Below are 17,146 nucleotides of genomic sequence, written 5' to 3'. Positions count from 1 at the left end.
GAATCTAGTAGCCACCAGTGGCTGGTGCCTCACAAAGTTGATTTATTTTATGTTATATATATATATATATATATATATATATATATATATGGTGTGCGTGTATTGAATTAGTAATAAATATTTTTGGTTAGTTTTGCTTCGTAGTTTATATTATTTATTGAAATGCCACCTAACCCATCGATTCTGTAGATTGTTCCTTTTGTAATGCTAATGTTATACTGGTATTTGCATTTTATATTAAATACTATAAAGTTTCTCATGGCCGACCTAAAAATGTTATTCTGGCAGGAAAAGGTTTGCTTACTATTTTTTTTTTTTTGTTGACTCTTTTTGTTTAATGATGATTGAATTTTTGTAACAAAACAATGAAATTATAAGATCCACGATATTCCAAATACACAAATTAGAGAAGATGCACCTAAACCTATATTGTCGACTTTGTTGGATAATTTTGTTTTCATGTGTAGATGAAATTATGATAAATTTTTTTTCAAAATCACAAAAATAAGCACATTGTAAAAATAGAAAAAACTGAATAACAAAATTACATTTGGAAAAGTACTGTTTATTAAAATCTTTTTCTCATATATAACTATACAAGTACTTTTCATCATTGTTACACTATATCATGAGTTTCATCATTTGCTATAATGATGAAGGTGATTGTTTAAGGTGATGAAGGTGATTGTGATGATTCTCAAAATGAGACTGTATAATTTTCTTTTTTTTTTTCCTTTTTAAGTCAATTCAAGTTTAAAATTCGCTTATTATAATAGTCTCTTTTTAGGTATATTTCTTTTAGTCAATTAAAGAATGAGAAAGTTGGAAGGCAGTGGACATGCTCATGTGTCAACATTCTTACATCGTTCCGTTAAATGAGTAGCAGGTTGTATTACCACGTCCCTAATCTTTGGCTCAATTCAGGGGTGGCGGTGCCCCATGGGACCTCTTTGAAACCTTAATTTAGTGTTGAAACTTGAGTGAACTTGAATCCAATTATATGAAATAGCCCCAAGATATCAGGGTCACTGCCTGATGGTCAAATGAAAATTTGTTAACCATATTACTTAGTAGCCTTTGAAAAAGAATCTGGTTCAATTCTTATAGGCATCAACTCTTGAACAAATGCCCCAACTTTAAAACTTTTTTGGCAAAAGAAAAAGAAAGATCTTTAATTTTGAGTCCATGACATCTCATAGCTTAAACTTCACATTAACAAACAACTGATTAACTTTTAACCTCAAGATTTTTTGTGGACATTATATTCCTGTCTTTAAAAACTATACTATTTGCGACCAAAAGTTGATACAGATTTATGCAACACTTTTTAAACTGTCTGTTGAATCTATCTTAATTTTTATGGTAGATACATCGATTATTCTGTTATTGTTGCCAAACAACTCTTATGAGATAAAACACATACCAAGTTGATGGTTCGCTGTCTTGTCTCTCTATCTCTTTTCTGAGTCATGGGTTGTAATCCTCTCACTGGCTGACCTGCAACTTTCTATATTCTATTTGTGATATCCATGTTCTATTCCTCCCTCTCTCTGTCTGGGTTTGAACTTTGAATTGTTTAAAAAATCACATAAAACAACAAGTCGAGAAGATTCAAGTGAGGACCTTAGGCACAACCGATACGACGCGTATCGAATCGGAGACAAATCTGATGCAATTGCACTCCCCAACATATGGGACGACGTTGTAAAGGAAAGAAAGGGTCGGACATCATGTTACATTGCTACGATAAAATCCTAACTGCAATTGTCGTAACTAAAAAAATTGACAAAAAAAAGCGCACACGTTGATGTCAATTGCCCGCAAGTCTCGTAATTTTTCAAAAGAAAGGCACCTCCCTTCTCGTTCTCTCTCTCTCTCTCTGTGAACAAATTAGAGGTGAGGACGCGTCGGCCTGAGGTGGTGCAGGCGAGAGGCGAGGTGGGAAAGTGGTTGGGCCTCAATCTCGGTGGGGCCTCCTGTCCTCCTCAAAAAACTCTGCATCCACAAGCGCACTCACGGAAGAAGCAGAAGCGGCGTTTTTTCTGGGGCTCTAAATCTCTTCTTCTCCCTCCCTCCTCTCTCTCACTATTTCTTGGTTTCTTTCTTAATCAGGTATTTGATGAACAGACTGTGAAGGTTCAATCTGCCATTTAGTAATTTGCCTTTGCTGCGCTGAAGACAACCCAATTTGATGATTTGTCCTTGTGACATTTGTTTTTTTTTCCTCTGGCGGTACGTTTTCCTTATCGAGTCTCCTTTGCGTTTAATGATTCTGTGATTTGAAAGACTACCATTTATCACGTGCATGTTTCTTTTTTTGCAAAATTAGCTTACCAATTGAGCGTTTTTGTGATCGCGTGGTTCTTGCGAGGCATTAATTTTTTCCTGTGTGTCTTCAAAATTAATTTGAATATATTTGTGCGGTGGTTGGTTAAAAGATAAAAGGATCAAGTCGAAAGGAATTAGTTATATGCTTAGAATTTAGTTGGATTACTGCATTGAACGATAATAGGATCAATATGTTTAGCATTTGATTGGATTAGTGCAGTTGTATGTAATATTCAAAATGTGGTAATAGTTATCTCATTTCTTAGTCAGATAATATAAAGTTCTGATTGAGGAGTTCTGCAGAAAATCGTTTGAGGATGCTTTTGCTTGCAACGCCGCTTTGCTGTTGATTTGCTAGTTTGCTGTTTAACCATGGCCGATATGGACGAGATATACAAGAACAAAATTGTGACATTCTTGAGGGCGTTTTACGCTGCAAAATATGCAAAGGTTGACAACATGCCATGCCAGATTGAACCGGTAAGTTGTTATTCGTTTAAATACATTGAGCTGCTTGAAGAATGTGAATCCGTTCTTATTTGTAGTTGATGATGGATGTGGATGGCTTAGAAGTGATGAGATTTAAGGTCCTACATGTTATTATGATTCATCGAGGAGACTTTGCTGCTAAATTTTGTTCTTAGTGCATTGATCTGTATGATTATAATGTCATTGATTGGTAAAATGCAAATATTCGGAAAAGTGATTGCCAATGTTGGTCATGTTTCTTAGTTCAATTTTCATGATTCATTGTTGGCTATTTAGTGCTAGTAATAAATCTCTGGACCAATTCATTTACCTAGCTGATATGCACTTCAGGTGATCTGCTAGCAATAAATCTGTAACAGTTCAAGGAAAAGGCAAAAGAATCTGGTTTTAACACTTTGTTGTACATGTCCATTTGTATGAAGTATGTGATTCTGCCATTGTGCTATTGACGAGGGTATATTATGTGTGGAACCAATGTGCTGTAATTCCAGGATCACCTTTTGTTCTGAGAAAGCACATTCTACATTCCGTATATCATTGGCAGAGACTTTTTATTTTATCCTTTCTTTTTCTAAGGGAGATGTCAAATTGAGCAGTTAAAAAGATGAGATAACCAGATTGTGCATTGATTGGTAGATGAGGATACCTTACTCTTAAGCCCAAGAGTTCATATTCATATCTCTAATTGGTTTTTGGCCCAATTGTTGCCAGAAGGTTCTCCCTGAAATGAGTTTGATTATCGCCTGGTTAGAATACCTAAATCTGCTGTGTTCTTGCAGCAAGATAGCCTTGTTAAATATAATCGGTTCTTATTTTGTCCTTGTCCTTTCTAATATTTCTCTCCCTTCCTGGACCTCAATCTAAACTACGAAATATTTTATGCAATCAACTTGTAGCAGAATTTTCTAATTTAGGGGAAATTTTCTTTCTTCTTAACCAAGAAAGAAAAGGCTAATATGCCCATGAAATTGCATGTGTAGGTCAACCTTTATCACATAAAAGGCTAACATGCGCTCTGTTTTACATTCTTGTGATTCATGATAAATCTGCAAAATAAGTCTTAAATTCCATGCCATAGAAAATGCTAGTATTAGAGAAAAGTCATTGGTGTACATGACGATGCTGGCAAAAGAAAGAACTGGCAAAGGTACAGGGCACCAATGGTAAATGCCTACCTAAACATTTTGACCAGCTGGTTTCAGGTACAATGGGCATAGCCGAAATGTTGTGTGCCTCAAGAGTTTATTATAATAATAACAGTTACGGTTCCTGCACATAGACTGGCCATGAGTTTATCCATCTTTTGTGTCGAGACAATGAAAAAGTAAAACTAGTTCTTAAAGCATGTATTCCAAGTCTACTAAAATTCTCACTTTTTGGTGTGCCTCCACGTGAATGTGGATCCATAGCTAACCGGGCCGTTTTAACCAATCTTCCCATACCCAAAGTTCTTCCTATGTTCTTCAGTATTTGCTTTCTCATTTGAAATGAACTTAATCTGAAGGTGAATATAATCTATGTTGTCCTGTTTCTCTTGCTTCATAATGTACAGTTATTCCCCTTATCTGGTATAACCTGATGAAATGAATTTGCAAGAAAGACTGCATATCTGGACATGATTGCAGTTTTGATTTTGGTGATGCTTCCACTTGGTTCACCCTTTGATCTTCCATAAGACAGAGAAATAGCCATTCTGAAAATTCTAGCTGAACAATTTAAGTTGCATGTGGATTTCATTGACAGCGAAATGGTTTATGGATATTCTTCTTATTTTTCTTGAACACACTTAGTTAGAACTCTATGAAAGGCTTCACGCTGTTTGAGGCTCATTATTTGGCTAGGAATTGAAAAGCTTCAAATGGTTTTGCGCATATGCAATCAGGTGCACTACAGTAACTGTTAATTCCTTTTGTTCTGGATTAAAATGTGAACAATTAAAAGAAAGGAGAAGATGAAAAGAAAGAATTAAGCATATTTGCAACATCTTGTTTCACTTTCCTAGTCCTAGGATATTTTAAGTTGTGAACTACACATGGTGGTTCAATTTGTCATTGACTGAAGTTCACATCTTTAAAATTTTGATTCATTTTCAATTCTATTTATGGTACTAATTTTTTGTGTTCTGCTTTCAGCTTCCCATGTTTAGTTGTTCTTTTTCTCTGCTATTCTCTAACCACGTGTTCCATGGTTGTGTTAAAATTGCTTCAGAAATAAATTCTACATATTTGCAGTTAGGATGGGATGAGTGTGAACATATATTGGCAATTTAGTTCACTGTAGATGTTATCCTTTCTCTCATTGCTGATATTCTTGTCAGAATTGACCATGTTTTCATCAAATAATTGTTCTTCAAAGATATGATAATACAATGTCTAGTTTACAGGGTCTTTTCTTGGGTTCTGTTGGAGTAGCTTATAACAAGGATGCACTGAAGAACTTCAATATCACTCATATACTAGTGGTGGCCAAGTCTTTGGGTTCTCCATATCCGGATGATTTTCATTACAAGAAAATTGAAGGTATTATAATTTCTCTTAGATTTCCGGTTTCTCTGCATTTCATATCAAGATAAGTCAGTCACCAAGAAACTACTTTACATTGCATACAGTGACATGGTAGTCTGGATTTCCATCACAGTATCAGCATTTGGCAGAAACAAGTTATTCTTTGTGATAAAAAATGTGTGCTACTTCTTCAAACCACAAATAACTAAGCCTGTCAATTATTATTATTTTACATAAATAATTGTGTTTCCATCCTTACACCGATGAATGGATGCTTTAAATGCTTCAGGTTCTCTGATCAAGGTGACTTATTGTGAACGAAAATTGTAAATATTGGAAAACTGTAAATGTTAAACTACCAGCTTGTAAACATCATTTTTGGCATAACAATTCTAGGCTTGTAGCTACACTTTCATTTAAACAAGAAAATGGAAACTGAATGAAAAAATGCTTAATTTACTTTAGAAAGTGAAGGTGGTGCTAAAAATCCTCCAAAATAAACTTCAATGATCAGCAGAAAGATCTTTAAATAATTTATGTCCAGTTGCTATAGGATGAAATTGGATATTTTTCACGGTGGTTATCTGCAGATCCATTTATGATTGAACTCTTACAAACAAGTTATTATTATGTCAGCATATGTCAGAAAGATACATTATTTTCCTTATTTAAGTTGATGATGATATTTTGTTTTTGTTGGAATGATGTTTATGAATCCTCTTTATGATGTCACTGTTTGGAACTATAATAGTTGATCGTGATGTTGTTGAGTGGTTCTGCAAAGAAGTACATTTGGTGGTTGTAGGTTCATCATTCTGTCACTGCCAGCTCAAATGTCTGAAAGATGAATATTTTGATCCTAGTTCTAATTTTCTAAATAGCCTTACAATTTTATCTACTAGGATTGATTACACTTTCTGGATTCAAATAGTTGACATGAAAATTTATTGGTTTTTTTCTTTTTTCTCGGAAAAAAGGTGTGGATAATGAATTTTGACCGATAGTTTCTTGGTCAATTGTCAGTTGTGAAGAGGTTCTGTCTCTTGTAGAACTCCAATGTCTTGGCATTATGGGAGCCATCTAAAACGTTAATATGAAGTCAAAATTGACCATTATTCTTTTTGGTTCTATTTTCTTTTGCCATCATAGTGGCCTCTCAACTGAACTTGCTATATGAACTTTCAGACATCTGAAATAGGCCACCTAGGTACTCTTACGCTGCATGAACTTTTTTGTCTTTCTAGACGTTCACTTTTTTATTTTCATGGATATCAGTGCTTGACACTCGTGATACAAATTTGGAGCAGTATTTTGATGAGTGTTTCTCCTTCATTGATGAAGCCAAAGCGGCAGGGGGTGGTGTTCTAGTGCATTGTTTTGCAGGCAGATCCAGAAGGTGGTTTACCTTTTACATGTCTGACATTTATTTCTCTAGAATATGGTCCTCCATATCCTTACCTGCTAACCACTGTGCTGCTTTGCTTAGTTGCTATACAACTGGGGCCTCTAGTAAATCCAAAAGGGTGATATATTTTCAAATTAAGAGTTCTCTTTACTCAGTTCGCACAGAGTTTATACCAAATGACAATTAATTTACTAAACCACCATGTTGTTTCAGATTTTTCTGGAGCAAAAAGATGCATAAAGTTTTACCTGAATGACTTTAGTTGTTTGTTTGTTTTATGGGTGAAGGTGGCAACATATATGTAGTTGTTAACTTCATCAGCACTTAACTGGGGAAGTGTGAAATTGGTGTTGCTTGTCAGTTACTGAAAATTGACATTTTCCATTGTGAATATATCTCCAAGTTTTGGTGATTTCTAGCCTTTCTTGCAGTGTCACGATTGTACTTGCATACTTGATGAAAAATCGAAACATGAGCTTATCTGAGGCTCTAGGTCATGTGAAGAGTAAGAGACCCCAAATTGCTCCTAATGAAGGTTTCATTTTGCAGCTGCAAAATTTTGAGAAGTCTCTTGGAGGTATCATCTGTCCTCATCTTTTTTCAATATTTTATTTGGAAGCCTTTGTTAATTTCATTTTTCTAGGTTCGAACTTCTTCATTGTGTTTGTGGTTCAATAGACCTAGTTTATTTTATTTATTTATTTTTAAATGGGGCCGTATAATAACAGATATTAGGTTATTGATGACATATAAATGCTCATCTGTATCTGTCGTTCTTACCACATGGAGAAGTTAATTATTTCTTGATCAACCCGTTGGAAAATGAAAGAAAAAAAAATTGTAAATGATGACGCCTCATTGGTCATGTCAGCAGGATACTGAAGGCTTTTATTTTCTGAGAAAAAGGTGGAATCTCACATCAGCCGCAACCTCCCTCCTTTCCTTCCATTTGTCATTTCCATAGATTATGTCATATGCTTTATCTGTTAGATTTTATCAAGCTTATTTGAAATCAAGCAGCAGCAATTCAGTGATGTAGAAAATGGATGCATAATATGCAAATTGTTGCTTGTTACGTCTGGGCTACTGTAAAAATCATGTTAGAATGAAGAAAATAGATGCCTTCATGAGTAAGCTGTTAGGAAATCCAGATGTGCTTGAAAGGCGTCACACCATTTCAGTCAGTTTCCAAGTGTCTAATTTCAGATACGCAACTACTTTATGTGCCTCTGGGCACCTACACGGCATCATTAAACAGTTGATACACCAGCAAAGGAAATATTATGTATAAGCTAGTGATTTAATTCTTGGGAGCAGTTCCATGGTAGTAATCAACAAGAATAATGGCTAGATTAACCAATACATATTTAATCGTCTGTGCAATTTACCTAATCTTGAGCCATGCCATTGACTTTATTTTACTCCCAAAGAATATAATATAATCAGACTCCTCTGGATGCAGCACCCTTGAAATCTTTGTTCTTGTCATAAATGGATAGGGTAATAAATGAGCTTTCTTGTAATCTAACACCATGGTTTGGGAGCACGAGTGCCCAAGTGCCCTTTATATGTGCACTGAAAAAAATGGTCATAGGTGTTATTGGATTTGTTTTACTTTACATGAAAATTTTGATTCATGATTTTTTTTTTTTTTTGTGTGCAGCAAACCGAACAAAAAATCTTAATGTTGGAGATTCGTCTCAGTAACTGTTCCACCCGCATACTTCTCTGGAGGAAATAAGCATTTTGTATAGTTGATCTAACACATATAGGTGCAGTCAATTTACTGTTGTCTTCAAATTTCTGAAATATGAATACATTTAATGTGAGTGATTGTTCAATCTATATACTCTAATTAGGTCGATTTCTTTTCTTCTCACCTCCTTGCTGAGACGTTTCTTCTTTTTGAGCTGCTTGTGCGTGTGAGATGTCTCTGGGAACCTCAAACTTCAGGTCAAGTGATTCTCCCATCAAGGATGTGGATTGGATTTTTGGATCGTCTGATTCAGATTCAGCAAACTATGTCAGACATGATTAATAGTTAAATTATGGCTTAATTTGGTGTTTACATGTGAACCTGATTTCATGCCTTAAACTGAGTTGGGCATATGATGAAAATGGGTGCCTGATTAGATTATACGTAGCTTGCTACATCCAAATTGAATATGGAAATTTTTGTTCTTACTTGACTTGGTAGGCCTCAATTATACAGGTGCTTTGTGGCAATTAAACATGTGGCAAGGACATTATTATGGTCTGTACTCTTCATAGCGTGTGCTTTGACATGGAGCTGAACATAAATTAATTTTTTATATATTTAAATAACATCGTAATAAAATTGTGTTTAGTGTAATCTTTCTTTTAAGAACATTGATTTGCAGAAAGAATCCATGTCCATAACCCTATTTTCTGAATAAATGCCAAAATCCTGAGGCATACATCTATCAGCTTATGAATAATTGTGAGAACCCTAAATTCATTAACTTTAGATTCGGTTTAGCAAATAGAACAGTTTGTAATTGTTTCATGAATCATTGTGAAAAACTCAAATCTCTAACCTTTAAGGCTTGTTTGGCAAATGAAATGCTTTGTAATTGTTTATTAAAGTTATATAATACTTGTTAAGGTATTCCATGAATCTGACTTAATTTTTGAGTTATGTTTATAAAACAGTTACATACCATTCTATTTGTTAAACAAACCTCTAAAGGAACAAAAACTGCACACACCCCTTTCCAGGTGTTTTATTAGACTAATGAAAGTATTTGGAACAAAAACTGCACACACCCCTTTCCAGGTGTTTTATTAGACTAATGAAAGTATTTACAATGCATATTCTGCTTCCTACCTGGTCATCCATCTCGACCTAGTACTGATATTGATCATTTATGTGAACAAACGTCATGCGAGTGATGATGGTTTCAGTATTACCAATATATCATGCGCTAATCTGAGCCTGACCAGTCTGAAACATTATGAAACTCAAAATTAGTACAGGATCTTCAACTAATCCGAAGCATATATGAATCCAGTTATCTGCAAAGGAATTTATGTTTCCCTCATCTCAATTTGAACTCAGTAGTCATTCACATCAATCAATATTCCAATTAATTAACATATGCAGAATGAATGAAATGAATCCAATAATATCTCCACAAGAATTCTGCCTGCGGAAAGCAGATCGACTGGGACGTACAAGTAATATATATATATATATATATATATATATATATATATATATATATAAAGAGAGAGAAAGAGGGAGAGAGAGAGAGAGTTCATAATTGCTGGGGCTACTCTACTATCTGAGCTTGAACATGCGTTGCTAGGGCCACGCTTGGAATGATTATAAATGTTGAAATCACACATTCACAAGTCAGAAGCGTATGCCACGTATCCCTGAGGTGACAGGAACACTAAGTACGAGGCGAGGAGGAAGAATGAGGGGTTTGGTTGTATCTCATTTTACACTCGAATCACGTGAGTACATGCAAGCGAAGAACCCAAGGAAGACAGAGCAGGAAATGGGAGCGAAGACTCCATGCAACAAGCCACAATGCATGAGCTAGAGAGAGAAACCATGCATCAAATAAATAAATAGATCACATGCATGTTCAGTTGCATCACCTATCTCTCTCTCTCTTTGTAGGTCTCTTCATAAGATTTTTGTTTTTCTACATGTTCAGTGGCACCAACGATCAATCTCACTCTCTCTCGTAAGATCACATAGATGTTAAGTTGCACCATAAATTTTTCTGTTTCTCTCTCACGCATACAAGCCACAATGCATGACTAGAGAGACAAAAAATACATCAAATAATTAGATCACATACATGTTCAGTTGCACCATATATATATATATATATATATATATATTTCATAAGTACACGTAATTGTTAAAGTTGCACCGTCAATCTCTTTATCTCTCTCTCTCTTACACACAATAATTAGATCACATACATGTTCAGTTGCACCATCTCTGTCTCTCTCTCTCTCTTCATAAGATCACGTACATGTTCAGTGGTACCAACGATCAAACTCCGTCTCTTTTTCATAAGATCATATAGATGTTAAACTCTCTCTCTCTCTCTCTTGTATTCATAAGATCACATACATGTTAAGTCGTACCATCTCTCTCTCTCTCTCTCTCTCTCTCTCTTCATAAGATCACATACATGTTAAGTTACACCATATATATCCTCTCTCTCATGTGGGCGATGCACGTCATGCATGATAATTCAATAGCAAGACGATGAAAATGTGGGCGATGTAAATGATCACGAGATTGACAAAGACCATTCAATGACTTCAAGCACCCTCCACTCCACGTGATTATTCATACCGACTCCAAGATCGAGGGCACCTTCACCTGATCAGTTGGACGGTTTCATACCTTGACTTTCCACTAAGACCAAATTACCCCCGACGTGGCGCCCTCGTTCTTCCCTAAAGCAAAAATATAATTTTCTTTTTGAGTTTCATAACAAGCGAGCTTAGATAAATGCCGAATTAAGTTATTTCATGAACCTTTCGTCCCCTTTTAAAGCCAAGAAAAAAAAGTCCTTGTTCTCGTGTGCAAATCTGTTATACTATTAAGAACTACAAACAAAAAATTTTGGTGTTTAGAAGCACACTTACAAGAAAAACATTAAGGATTAAAAGAAATAGAAAGTAGGGCTATTTGATTTATTATAATGGATGATTAAGAAATATATATATATATATATATATATATATATATATATATATATATATATATATATATATAGGCCTTCTAAAAATATGTAAATAACATAGTAAATAAGTTAAAAATTGAGTCTTTCACAAAGAAATGCATATAAAAGAATCTTCTAGTGGCAGACAGTATACAGAAAAAGACAAATCCTTAAAATGTTTAATGTGGAGGGGCATTTTGGTGTTTATGTGAGAATACCAGGTGGTTCTTGGCGATCTATTGATTTGGGTGGAGATGCATGAGTATATAAAGGAGGCAGGTGAGAGCAACAGTGTTAAAAGAGAAGAAGCGAAAAAAGCCAAAGAAAGCGAGGGACGAGGATGGCTCACATAGCAGTGGAGAGGAACAGGAGGAAGCAAATGAATGAGCACCTCAAGGTCCTGCGTTCTCTCACACCATGCTTCTATGTAAAAAGGGTAACTAATTGTATACCTCTCTTAAGTATTATTTATATAAATACATATATGATATCCTTATTGTTTATTATTTATTATTTGCTTATCCATCGAGATTGTGTTTATTAGGAAAAGTCAATCATGCTAGAGAGTTGTGATACTCAACAATTTATTGCTAGGAATTATAAGTTGTCATTGAAGTCAGTAGTTGATGCCAAACAAAGTTTTTTGTGATACATTCTTAAATTTTAGTCATCTACCAGCATCTAACATTTAACAGGATTGAACCATCCTACTTAAGTATACTTCTTCGCGTAACTGTTTTATGAATTCATCTTCTCTTTTCGGTGCTTTTACTTCCTACATGGCTTTAATTAAGTAGGGTGGGTGTTTGGGGTCGAACACTGTATTCGTGTGTTAGTTTAATAGTGTTAGTTCCCTCACAAACCGCCATATCACTGTATTAGAGACATTTTAATCTAAAGTTGGTTATATGGTAGGATAAATTACTTCTCTTCTAAGTTTGTACTAGGAGGTACAGAAATATCGGACTCTTTTTTTAAATTCCGTTTACAGAATGATCAGAATGATCAGCAATTAAATGGAAATTTATTCAAACATAAAAACCAGATACACATACGCCTGTGCCCTTGAGTTACGACTTTTCAAAAGATCTCGTGTAAGTACACATATTTACGTGTTATACTCTAAATCATAGACTTCTTTTCTTTATTATGTGTTCAATCCAAAAAAATGAAAGTAATCTGCTTTTCCATCTCAGGGAGATCAAGCATCGATCATAGGTGGTGTTATCGAGTTCATAAAGGAGCTGCACCAAGTCTTACAGGCTCTTGAGTCTGCGAAAAGGAGGAAGAGCTTGAGCCCAAGCCCATCTCCCAGCCCAAGGATGGCGCTGGCTCCTCCCGGCAGCCCACCGATCTTCGGGTTCGACAACATCCGGGAGCTGAGTGCGTGCTGCAACTCTTCTCTCGCTGACGTCGAAGCCAAGCTGTCCGGCTCCAATGTCCTCCTGAGAACCATTTCCAGGCGAATTCCCGGCCAAGTAGTAAGAATAATCTCCGCCCTGGAGAGGCTTTCCTTTGAGGTCCTTCACTTGAACATCAGCAGCATGGATGACACGGTTCTCTATTCCTTCACAATCAAGGTGCATATTCTTCATCTTTTTTTTAAACCATTCAATTCTGCAAGCTATAACTCAGAGAACTAGATGTAATTTGTGTGTATATATATATATATATAAGGAGTGATTGATGATGCTCATTAAACGTCTATCATCCAACAGGGTAAAAAGCAGAATAGCCATTGAACTTCTCTCTCTCTCTCCCTATAGGGTTAAATGGTTGCTGACTTTGAAAAGCAGAATAGCCATTGAACTTTTCTCTCTCTCTCTCTCTCTCCTCTCTCTCTCTCTCTCTCTCTCTCTCTCTCTCTCTCTATATATATATATATATATATATATATATATATATATATATATATATATATATATATATAGATATTGTGTGTGCGAGACAAAAAAAATCCACAAATGCATTGGGAGACTTTGTTACTCAGTCTCAAGTATACAATCCAGAGGGCACATATAGACCCAAGACAAGTTAATACTTACTTTGTCTTGGATACAAGGTTGGCATCTATGGGAATTGAACAAGTGACTAGTTTCATACCAATCCCTAACCTAACCACCTACGTCAAACTCAAATAGTTTTTCTTAGTTGAGGAACTGTTATATGCAAATATATGAATTTATATCCAGTGGTTAAAAGTATGGGGAAGGGATGAAATATTTGTGGCTTCCCCAATGACTGCATATGAAATTCCATTGGTTCTCATTAAATTCTCAACATGCGTTGCCTCATTGAAGTGGTGCTCAAGTACAACTAGTCAAGCGAAATGTATGATGTGGATTGAATGTAAACTTATCTCAGTGTCCCATCAATGTCAACTTCAAGCCTTTGGTAAGAAAATGTGCATCCGCGTTCCTTTCATTGGGAGAATAAAACTCCATAAGTGACTCTCTTTCCTCTTGCATAACGTCCAAGGTTGTGTCAGTGTCTCGCTTGTTTCACTGGTCTCACCCATTGGTATAAAGAGAGTTAATGTCCATGACACTCAAACAATTGAAGTGCTGCCTGCCAGCTACTAGCCCGATTAGGTGTGCCAAACACCTTAGGGGTCAATCTTGGCTTGTGAAAAACAAATTTATAAACAACTTCACTGACAAATTTATTTATCATGGTCAATTTGCTAAAGATGATAGATGAACCTTTTAGTAAAGGAAAATTAACACAGTTTTTTAAAGTTAGAATATTTATAAAGTTTTAAGATATGTTGATGCTCAGATCCACTTATAAACCTACCTAAACCTAACTTGAACAACATTGTCTTTGAAAATATATGATGTAAATCACATCAATATGGTTATTTTCCCTAAAGGGACAAAAGTTCTATATAATTTCCATTGCCATGTTTGTATACCATCTTTCAGTTTCTGACAGTTCTCTCTCTCTCTCTCTCTCTCTCTCAACTCATTTTTTTACTTAATTGTTGACAGATAGGACTTGAGTGCCAATTGAGTGTGGAGGAATTGGCTCATGAAGTGCAGCAGACCTTCACCTGAATGTCATGATGTGGACATGAAGGAATGGAATTTTTCTCAGCAGAAACAGTGTCAAATAAGAAAACTTTATGTATAATTGAAGCTATCTGTCTTTGCGAATGTTTGTCATGTTTATTATGTGATGTTTCAGTTCAAGTGAACTGGTTAGTGCTGTAGTGCCCAAATGAGAGAATGTGTAAATTTACAAAGTCGTTAAATATGATGCGGAGGAAACCAGGCACCAGTTTTCTATGATGATCAGATGCAAATTTACAGTATACAATTTGTTTCATGTTAAACTAATTAAATTGATTTTCATGATATTTGTGTTTATCTAATGAAATACTCGTACATCTAACTCTTTAAGTCGATATAGCACTTCTATGCATTATATAGTTATGTTTTGGTTAATGCCAATATTTCCCAATTTTGGTTTGTTGCAAATCTACTGTTGATGTTTGTATTTTATTAATTTCTTCATTTTTAAAATTTTTTAAAAATTTATTGTATTTTTTTATATCTTTCAAGCTTGTCGTATTATACCCGAATATCCTCACCATTTAAAATGCAAGAAAGTTGAGTATCTAATTTGATTGTGTATCCACCTTGTTTCAAGGTCACTAGAGGCAGACCGAAGAATTTTTCGTCTAGTTTCGGAATTTTAATAGGGGCTGAAATACAGATTTTCATTTTTTTTTTATATATTTTAAACTAAAATTTTTGAAGTTTTTTAAATATAAAGGGTGGCCAAGGCCCCTACCTGCCGTAAACGTCACTACCTCTTTGTTCGACCGCTGGCACGAACGATCAGACCAGGATCAGGAACTTCCGTAAAGACTCAATTGATTTCTGAATCAACCAGCAAGTCTGCAATCACTAAGTTCAAATGTCAATGTGTCATTATCCTCATCAGGTTCAAATTTTCCGCACTTTTATCGACGGTTTTGAACTGTCAGTAATGGGCGGTTTTTTTTCGTAGTGTTAAGGGAAGAGGAACTAATAAGGAAACAAATCGATGGGGAAGAAACGAACAGACCCAAAAAATTCTTCTTTATGGTTCAGGATCATACCAACCGTCGCTTGCATATTACCATGCAACTTCATAAACTTTTTCCCTGAAACTTTTTCAGGCGCTTTGTTAAAGTGTTAACATGTATAATATCTGTATAAGTGCTATGCTTTTCGGCTCGAGGAACAAAAAATAGGAGGCAATCACACACAAAGATAGAAGAGAAGAAAACACAAGTTAAGGTGGTTCAGCCAAACTGCCTTTTAGTTTCTTGAAGGGGCGAGAAAGAGAGAGAGAGAGAGAGAGAGAGAGAGAGAGAGAAGATAGAGAAGGCCCATCTACATTAATCCGAGAGGAAACTGTCAACCCTAACTCCACACTCCTAATGGTATTGAAGAGTGTTGAGTTAAGCTGTTCGGGCTAATGTCGATGAGTCTAAATATACTCAAATTATAAACTTTTTTCCATGTTGATTATTAGTTTTCCTTCTTCCTTCCAAACTTTTCAAAAACTTCAACAGATCATTCACTTTTGTTCTGTCATGGCTTCATTTTTTAGGCGAAACTTCAACAGATCATTCACTTTTGTTCTGTCATGGCTTCATTTTTTAGGCGAGAGGAGGAGCATCCCACTGCCCGAGTGAGAGCATAAGCTCCCCCACGACCTTTTCCCCATCTTTCTCTTTAACCTCCAAGGTCAAGAGCTGCTTTGGTACTGTCTCATGTGCAACCCTTGCTGCATGCCAACGAGTACAATATATGGTTCTACCTCACTGGCACAAGAGGGGTTCACGCCGGGACCATTCAAACTCTCTGCCGGCTACTAAATGAAGCTGGCAAGCCCACTTAAGCCGAAGCTGGTTGACACCCACAAAAAATAACAGTCATGATTTGTTTTGTTTAAAAATTAAATATCATTTTTATATTGTTGATTTAGGAAACGATACAGCCAATACGGGCAGTGATTTATTTATTTATTTATTTTGTAATCTACAAAACTGACGCCATTTTCATGCATTTCTAATAAATCACTGTATGTAGCCATTGTCACTAGTCCTACTCTCTGCTGCCACTGTCATTGTTATTTTCCTTGTTACAATTAATTGTGAATCTGCTACTGTTATTGTTATTTGTCTTCTTGCAATTAATTATGAATCTGCTACTGTTATTGCCATTGTTATTCGTCTTCTTGCAATTAATTATGAACGGCTTCATCTGCAGCCTCATGGGGCTGTCTGTGTCAAAGTCTCGAAGTTGTGGAACTAAGCATAATCGGGTACAGCATTATTAATGAGACTCAGGAAGACATTTTGTCTCATTCTGCCCAAGTTCCTTTTACAACATGAGGGGTGGTCTGAATTGTTTATCATTTATCTTCTTCTTATGGTGCCAGTACAGGTCTCATCTTCATTGATGCTCTCTTTTTCTCTCTCTCTCTGTACACAGTCACATGATTTGATGTTCATGTGTACAGATAGAAAGAATAAAAGCCTTCACCAGTCAAATGTACAAAAACAATTTGATGAAGAAAATGTTGGTCAGACAAATCAATATTTTCATAAGAATAACTCCAATTCTGCAAGGGGGAAGGGAGGAGATAAAACCCTCTTTTATTCCAACAGCAAATATATACATGAAAGAATCAGCATCCAAGCAAAACAC

General features: G+C 35.6%; 2 protein-coding genes across 5 annotated transcripts; both read left to right on the top strand.

Moving 5' to 3' along the window:
* The first annotated feature begins 1,814 nt into the window (after positions 1 to 1,814).
* LOC116248958 (dual specificity protein phosphatase 1-like) lies at positions 1,815 to 8,794 on the top strand. 3 transcript variants are annotated; one of them, XM_031622015.2, is made up of 7 exons: positions 1,815 to 1,966; positions 2,113 to 2,232; positions 2,632 to 2,808; positions 5,201 to 5,336; positions 6,597 to 6,717; positions 7,158 to 7,303; positions 8,390 to 8,794. In XM_031622015.2, exons 3-7 carry the CDS (start codon positions 2,701 to 2,703, stop codon positions 8,431 to 8,433), a joined length of 555 nt encoding a protein of 184 aa, XP_031477875.1. In that variant the 5' UTR covers positions 1,815 to 1,966; positions 2,113 to 2,232; positions 2,632 to 2,700; the 3' UTR covers positions 8,434 to 8,794. The 3 variants fall into 3 exon arrangements, with proteins under 3 accessions (XP_031477875.1, XP_031477876.1, XP_031477874.1); XM_031622016.2 differs by having other exon boundaries at positions 1,821 to 2,232; positions 6,663 to 6,717; XM_031622014.2 differs by having other exon boundaries at positions 1,829 to 2,232.
* Positions 8,795 to 11,724: 2,930 nt separating this feature from the next.
* LOC116248756 (transcription factor MUTE) lies at positions 11,725 to 14,759 on the top strand. Of its 2 annotated transcripts, none has more exons than XM_031621720.2 (3): positions 11,725 to 11,877; positions 12,638 to 13,021; positions 14,432 to 14,759. In XM_031621720.2, exons 1-3 carry the CDS (start codon positions 11,782 to 11,784, stop codon positions 14,495 to 14,497), a joined length of 546 nt encoding a protein of 181 aa, XP_031477580.1. In that variant the 5' UTR covers positions 11,725 to 11,781; the 3' UTR covers positions 14,498 to 14,759. The 2 variants fall into 2 exon arrangements, with proteins under 2 accessions (XP_031477580.1, XP_031477581.1); XM_031621721.2 differs by having other exon boundaries at positions 11,733 to 11,838.
* The last annotated feature ends 2,387 nt before the right edge of the window (positions 14,760 to 17,146 follow it).

Source organism: Nymphaea colorata, chromosome 2, assembly GCF_008831285.2.
Source record: "Nymphaea colorata isolate Beijing-Zhang1983 chromosome 2, ASM883128v2, whole genome shotgun sequence".
NCBI classification, from domain to species: domain Eukaryota; kingdom Viridiplantae; phylum Streptophyta; class Magnoliopsida; order Nymphaeales; family Nymphaeaceae; genus Nymphaea; species Nymphaea colorata.
Note: the sequence above shows the minus strand (reverse complement) of the source record. Positions and strands in the feature narration are given on the sequence as shown.